The sequence below is a fragment of the Centroberyx affinis genome, unplaced genomic scaffold (assembly GCF_046629955.1).
Source record: "Centroberyx affinis isolate AG114_WGS23_722 - 3 ecotype Tasmania unplaced genomic scaffold, CSIRO-AGI_Caff_v1 ptg000886l_1, whole genome shotgun sequence".
Taxonomy (NCBI): Eukaryota; Metazoa; Chordata; class Actinopteri; order Beryciformes; family Berycidae; genus Centroberyx; species Centroberyx affinis.
The window spans coordinates 268,679-276,597 of record NW_027279475.1 but is presented as its reverse complement, the minus strand read 5'-3'; the positions used below and the strand labels follow the sequence as shown (position 1 = coordinate 276,597).

Here is a 7,919-nt window from a genome sequence, read left to right as displayed (position 1 = left end):
GTCAGTCACGGGTCACCTGTGAAATTTGAGCAGAGAAAAAATTAGATTGAGAACTAGAGAACATCCATCAACGTGCTTGGCCTTATTCTGTCAAAACGTAAACTTGCCTTTGCTTCAAGTGATATAAGGTTTCATGGTTTGTGTCCATTATGCAATCATCAAACGTTATGCTTTTTGTTGAATTAAAAAACTGGCATCGCAAATAACATCTTAATTAAAGGGCCGTTTCATTGAAAATTACTTTTAAGTTCTCATTTTGCAAAAACAGTCACTTATAAAAAAAAATCCCAAACCCTTTCTGTGCTTTTATGAATTTCAATTTGAGTTCCAAAGGTCAAGGAAGATGGAAATACCATAACATCATCAAATTTCAGAGGATGAGATAGTTGGGGTGAAAAAAAACAAACAAACATTGTCCAGCATTTCATTCAATGCAGTGGTAATTCCATAGGATTACACCTTTCTTAATCTGGAGAACTCATGATTAAAAACTCAAACTCAACACTGAAAACTTAAGAAAATCGGTTTTGGTGGAATTCCCCTTTAAGCCTGAGAGACCAATCCATAAAAGTAGGGGTGCAGGTTTCATTTCAGCTTGGGAGAAACACACACCTGATGTTTTATCACACCTGCAACCAAATCACCAAATTATGAGCACCACATTTTCATCATATAGTGTTTATTTTAATTTCTTTTCATTTCTAATGTATGCATGCTGGTCTGGCTGTGCTGCATGTTACCCTCAGTTGACAGCCCAATGAGTTTATGACTATGTCTCCCATCCAAGCCAGATGAATGAACCTAATACTCTTTCATTTAATAGGCAACATAATAAAACTAAATATAGTTTACTATCCTGCACCTGTAAATAGGCCTAGAAGGTTCCATGGATGTGCTCTATATCGCTTGACCTACATGCCCACGGATAGAGCAGGACCATAAACACCCAATATTATTTACAGAATGTTGCACTCTCAGAACCAACGCATGTATGTGTTGGTTGCTATGTGCATGTGTAATGCCAAGTCACGCAGCACACTTTAATACACTGGTCGAGATGATTCAGTATCAGTCTGGGAGACTAATGTGGCTTTTTGCGGTGCTTGTAGTGCAAATTTGGTGCATTTGTTAAGTTGATTTGACCTAACACTTTTTTATTCCATTACTTCAAAATGCCATCTTCCCACATACTTGTGTTGTTTGTCCATAATGATGAGCAGCAAACCTAAGACTTTATTTTTACCCCCATCTAGTGATCATTTTTTGACTTGAAAGACTGTATTTTTATCTCCATCTAGTGGTCATTTTTAGAATTACATTGAATTACATTTGAAATGCCTTGCTTCAAACTTTCCTTCTCAAAACACCAGTTGCTCAGTTGACTGTATTGATACCTTTGATGGCAATGTGGATCCTGACTTCTCCAGCCAAGACGCCTCACCTCACAATGGTGTGTTCAGGAACAGTTACAAAAATGGTAATCTTGGGGTTTATTATTTGAAACCTTTTTGCTCCATTTTATTATTAAAATTTTTACACTTTTACAGTACCATGAGCACTGTAAATTCACACATTATTGCACTGCAACATCGCAAATGACAAATTACACAAACTCCCCATGAATTCAGACTTCCACATAAGGAATGACGTTTATGAATGTTGCTTGTAGCTGTTTTAAAGCTCTTGTTCAGGTGTTATAAGTGTGTTGTAAACTGTAGTTTGTATACTGTTACCATGCGTGCTCAAGGTTTAAAAAATTAAGCAAAATTTAATTCTTGTATTTAATTATATGATTTCGGTAGCTCCTTTGAAAGGGTTTACTTAGTATATTCATAACAGGCTCGAGAAATTATTTCGACATTTGTGAATGATTTGAAATAAAGTGTTATAAATGTTCTGTGTAGACCCATTACAAAGTAAGAGTTACAATTAGGGTTAAGACTGTCACTGACAGTGTAAATAAAGCTGTTATATCAGGTAAACCACTCAGCAAGTTGACAACTAAATAAATAATGATGCAAAGTGATGAAAATGACATAATACCTTGTTTCACTTACTCAGCACCCGAAGCTGGGCGCTGCTCTTAGCTTTTCCAGAGGTGAACTCCACCAAGCCGTTCAGGTCCAGGGAGGTCTGTCTGAGCGTCAGCCTGTGGACCGTGCCCATCTTCTCCAGCCGCACCCTTGGGCCCGGCTGCAGCGGCTCCCCATTCAGGCTCCACACGGGCGCTTTGAGGACCGGCACTGAGACCTCACACTCAAAGCAGGCTTCATCGGGGGCCACGACCTCCACGTCCGCCAGCTCCTTGATCATCAGCAGAGACTGGGCTGAGATGGTGAGAGGGAAACAGAGGGAAAGCTGTTAGCAGGACTGTTCAGCTACTGTCCAGCTCTGACCACTACACAGATCATTTTCCAGTCTTAAGTGCTGATTTTACAGTGATTTTTTAAAGATTTTTTTTCACGCATACAGCTGGTATGGCTCTGGGGCAGCTGTTCAAAACTGAAAGTGCTGGGTGTGGGTAAGTGCTGGCATAAGGCTGATTATCACACTCTCAGCATTAAATTGACCCTGATGATTTTGCTGTGCAGAGACTTGGCACGGGGATAAGGGATAAACATTTCCACATTCATCCCTAAAATTGGACTTGCTAATATTGTTAGCATTGCTCACTAAAAGCAAATGGCGATTCTAGCTGCAAACGAGTTTTCACCTCTTATGTCAAGGATAGATCCCCAAACACCTCACTGATGGAAACAGATGCCGGATACTGGTCCAAAGCATGAAAATCATAATAAATATAGCCACAAGCGTCCATTAGTGGGGAGGGGAGTTGCTTGTCGTAGTGCCACCATCTGACCAGTCAGTGTAATTTTTGTGGGGGAGATTTGAAACCTATCCACCAAATTTGGTTGCTCTAGGACTTCAGTATGTGAGGTACAGATTGTTTTAGAGCAGAAGAAGAAGAAGAAGCAGAAGAAGAAGAAGAAGAATCCTAGCAAAAACAATATGATGCACAGGAAGTGATATGTTTTACGTCTCCGGCAGCAGGTTGGTTTGGAATAAACAGAAGAAGAACTGGGCAGTTAGCATGAGCAGCGACAGCCACCATTACTGAACAGACAAAGAAAAGAGTGCAACCTGCAGAAACTCAAACTGCATCAACAGAAAATCCAAGGAAAAGACGTTGCAGTACTGGACACACTTTGATTGACAGATGATCTCTGGGAAGTGCAGAAACACCACAGTAATGATCTCTTATCACCAAAGATGTTGCCAAAATAAAAACAACAAAAAAACAATTATTTCACAGATTACCACTTTGAATCTCAACAAAGCAAGAGTGAGAGTAAAATCTGCATGTGAAAAACAGTGGCAACGCTCTTTGAGAAATACCCTTGTACCACTTCCCATGACAAGTAGTAAATGTAAGTGCATTAGCATTGTTATGCCAGTAGATGGAGCTATGAGGTTATTTATGAGTTGCTCCACTGATGCACCAACCTAAGAGGGGGCCTCATCCTGTTGCCACGGTGCTGTACATGTCCCCATTACCATGGTTATTTTGCAACCCACTTTTGTTATGTCACTGAGGAATGACAACTTCGGTCCTGACTTGCTTTCACTAACTCTTTAGCACACAGCAGGGTCCGAAATGTTGAGCAGCCAATTCTTTCTTGGATACAATGGGCTATAGGACTATCAACAGCAAGAGCAGTAGTACAAAGAAACTCACAGACAAGAGTTCAGTCTGGTCTTAGATTTTTCCTGATAAACAAAATAAAAGTCAGCTTTCACACAAGTGGAGTTTCAAACAAATGTGTCTTTTGTGAGCACCACAAAATAATGCATGGAGAAACTCATATCAGTGGAATGACCCTTTAGCTCTATAAAAAGATTTTCTTATTATCCAGAAAACCTCAGATGACTTAATATTAGAATCCTATTAAGATAAGATGACTTATCCAGTCAAAGACGGAATATGATTACTCTTACAGCAGAAATGAATTGGGGCCAATAAAAGCCTTACATGCTACATTTCCTCCAGGCCTATGACACAAAGTCATCTTATGAGGTTTTCTCAAGATTTCTGGGATTCACACTATCCATTCTAGTTTTGCTAGTGAAACTGGCCCTAAAACTTTCTGTATGGAAACGTATCTAAGCTGTAAACTACACTGTGCAATTCATTCATCATAAACTCTTACCCTCCACTGTCAGCTTTGCAGAGCATGTATACTCTCCGACCTGCACACTGTATGTGCCCTCGTCGTCTAGCGCCACCTGCTGGATGACCAGCTTGCGGTAACAGCCTTCACTGCAGATCTCAAAGCGCTCTGAGGGCAAGATGACATTGCAGCCCTTGTACCAGCGGATGCTACACCTGGGGTTGGACACGGTGCAGTCGAGGATCACACGGCTCTTCTCCAGGGCCGTCTTGTCCTGCAGAGGCTTCACGATGTTGACTGGAAGCTCTGAAAAGGATAAACTCCAGTTTGTATTCATATATCATCAGGCGACACAGCTGGTGCATTTGTACAGTACCTAATTCACAATTTCATTATTTTAACTGTATTTTCTAAAACGAGTTATCAGTTATTTTTGTAATTATCTATGATAATTTCTTGATAGCTAATCTTTATAAACACATCTTTTTTTTACTGACTTATAGACACATCTCTCACTGTATCTCAACCAGTAGTATTTTTTTTTTACAAAATGCTTGTGATCTTGTGACTCTGATTACAAGAATTATTATTACATTATTTTACATTGTTAGATACATTTTAAAGTAAAATATATCATACAGTATAGTTCAAAAGTTATGTATACAAGTTTTAATAATAATAATGATGAAAAACAAAACTGTATAATTTTTGTCTTTTTGATTTAGTCATTTTAACAAAATAATTCAACATTCAATAAATAATCCTGTAAATAATAGTTGTACCTGGGAGCAGGAAAATATTTAATAATACAGTTATTATTATGCATATAAAAATGTATACCTCCTTTTGAAACACCCAGTATTAGATTATTGTCATACCTTCCACCTCCAGGCAGGCTACAGATTCAATGTGTCTGGCAACAAACTTGATCTCTCCAGCGTCCTCTCCTCGCACATTGCACATGAGAAGAAAATGTTTGGTCCCTGAAATAATAATGATAACAATTTATCAGGAATAAATTAAAATAAATAATTAGATGGATAATTTCAAGTGAGATTACTGGCTTGGAAAACTACAATGCATCAGCTGGAAATAATACATTTATTTCCCTTTCTGTGTAGCGTGCAATAATAATACATCATACATCGTTTCTTCGGACCCTATTCATGGATCAGATTTTTTTGTGTGTCTTCTCTTTTAGTATTATAATAAACCTACGCATATATTGTAAAATATCACAACAGCATCAACCTCTGCCTCATTTATTTTAAGCAGAATGTCATCAGCATAGATATGCAGGATGATGTGAAAAACGTGTTTGAGGTTTTGCAGCTGACCTTCGTGGCGGATCTTGACGGTGCTGGTGGCTCGTATCTGCTCCCCGTTTTTGTACCATTCTCCTGGCACATCCTCCACTGAGATCTCACAAACAAACACAGCATTCTGATCTTCCTGGATGTCCAGGTCCTCTAGGCCCTGCAGTATGAGCAGCTCACGCTCTGTCAAAAGAGTGAACATTACAGGATCTTTCATATGACAGTGGGCACCTCTTAACAAACAAAAATATCTCAAATGCTAACATGAAATTTAAAAAAACATCAACATCCCAAAACAATCTCAAAGTTTAAGAGGCAGTTCACCCTTGCATTATAATGTTCCCCATCTTAAAACGTAGGCTATTTCATTTGATTACTGCCTTTGCATGTGTTTATGTGTATGGCACTGTTGTACTTTCTATAAATTGTGTCAATTTTAACTTTTGCACAGAAGTTTGTTATGTGTTATAAATATCAGACAAAAATCCTCTGGCTTGGCAACATGGCAATGGCAAAAGTAACTTACATAGGAAGCTTTTGGAGATGTTTCATCACCTAAAGGTTACAGTGGCATAGCTCTTTATTTTCAGGTCCCTGACAGATGGCAGTCTTGCTATATTTGCAAGGCTACCAGGCCCTGGTTCAACATGCAACATCCCCTTTGGTATAAGAAAAGGAACTTAAAATAGATACATTTACTACATTTACACATCCTCATGACATAACAAAATATTTTTATAATAATACTAATAATAATACTATTTGTAGCCTACTATGTACTAGGCCCTACCAGCTACTATTACTACGACTGATAATAATTGCAGTTCCAGCTTTAGGGGTATTTGTTTTAATTATGAATAAAACGTTTGCTCTTCAATTTAATTTGCACAATTAAAACATTTATTGTCTACACTATAAATACTAGAATTGATCAATTAAAGTCAGTTTAGAACATTAGAACACACTTTTAAATTAATTCATGAAGGCAGTCTTTGGGCACCTTGTTGGTAACCTGGCAACCAGTCTGAAGACAGAGAGGGCGCACTGGGCGAGGGACTTGAGGAATGGACAACGAATGTTAACTTGCTAGTGTAAATATCATATCTAAACTAATTTTACACAATGGGCATACGTACATTCTTCAAAGGACCAGGCTAACTACAACAGCAGCCCCGACACAAAGAGAGACACAGCGGCGCCAGAGCAAGTTATTGCAGCTAACATGGAGGAACAACTAGCTAGCAGCTACAGTACAGAGGAGCAGCTAGCAGCTAGCAGCTAACAGAAGATGGCGCTAATCTGGCACTGTGAGTGCGTGAGTGTGCGGTATGTGCTTTCTATTTCTTTAAAAGTGCAACAAGTTAAAGGTTTATTGCCCCGTAGCACAAAATGACCCTAATATACCTGCTGGGCTTTCAAAACGTACAGCCCAGACTGTTCCCTACTCAGCCCAGAAATCTTACCACCTCATGGATCTCTGCTATAATTTGTCAATTTACTTATTCGTCTCTGCTGTGAAACTGTGACTTTATTATGTCAATTACAGGCAAGGTAACTTGTGCTAGAGACCTATCCATGTTGCCAATCCTTGGTTGAGGTTGAAAGATTACTATATAGGCTAGCAAACGCATTCATACACTGTTGATATGAAATGGGGCAACAACACCTCAGTCAATAACTTATTCATTTTTTTGGCAAACATTTGGGTAAGTAGGGTCTACATAAATTGTAGCCCACATATTTATATCTTGGCTATGTGAGTTGCTGGAAATGCTGCTCCCTTGTAGTTTTCCAGTGCCTGTCCTACAAATAGGCTCTGGCACTGATGCTTAATAATGGCATGTTCACACAAATCTGCTTTTTTCAAATTGCCACCGGTTTTTATACTGTAATTAGCAAAGGGGGTGGCTGTAAAGCGGATGAAAATGTGGCTGCCTTGCGCTCAGTTTGCCCGAAGGCTGCCAATCTGCACGCCTGTTTCTGCAATGAGCCAATCCAAAGTGATAAGCACACTACACCACATAATAGTCCTGTTAGACCTAGTAGCTAAACCTTTAGTAAAGTGCTGAAAATTGATTATCTCTTTTTAAAAATAGTTATTGATGTATCACTATAGTGAATGTACATAAGAATGTACACTTAAATGATATTCTGTCACTAAGAATTCACAGTTCATTAACCCATAACCAATTGCCCCACCGGGGACAAATAAAGTTATTGAATTTGAACTTGAACTTGAACTAAAGTCGCATTGGCCTGCCAGACTGCATTTCACAAGTGATTCTTCTTAGGCAGCAGGTACAAAGTCATACTAACTACATGCTGCTAAACAATAAGAAGGCTCTTAGGCAGCAGAATGACACCTTAAGCCTCCTAGAAGGCCAAGCAAGAGTAGGTAGCTGCCAGGCAGCCTAAAGAATGCTAGACAATGCCA

At 39.0% G+C, this 7,919-nt stretch overlaps 1 protein-coding gene across 1 annotated transcript in view; it reads right to left on the bottom strand.

Moving 5' to 3' along the window:
• Positions 1 to 2,049: 2,049 nt before the first annotated feature.
• LOC139645611 (obscurin-like protein 1) overlaps positions 2,050 to 7,919 on the bottom strand; it is a 33,289-nt gene continuing 27,419 nt past the window's right edge. The window contains exons 18-21 of the mRNA XM_071521381.1: positions 5,507 to 5,668; positions 5,048 to 5,152; positions 4,209 to 4,475; positions 2,050 to 2,327 (exon numbers count right to left, since the gene is read on the bottom strand). Coding sequence (XP_071377482.1) covers positions 2,050 to 2,327; positions 4,209 to 4,475; positions 5,048 to 5,152; positions 5,507 to 5,668 — 812 coding nt within the window. The remainder of the gene's footprint in view (positions 2,328 to 4,208; positions 4,476 to 5,047; positions 5,153 to 5,506; positions 5,669 to 7,919) is intronic.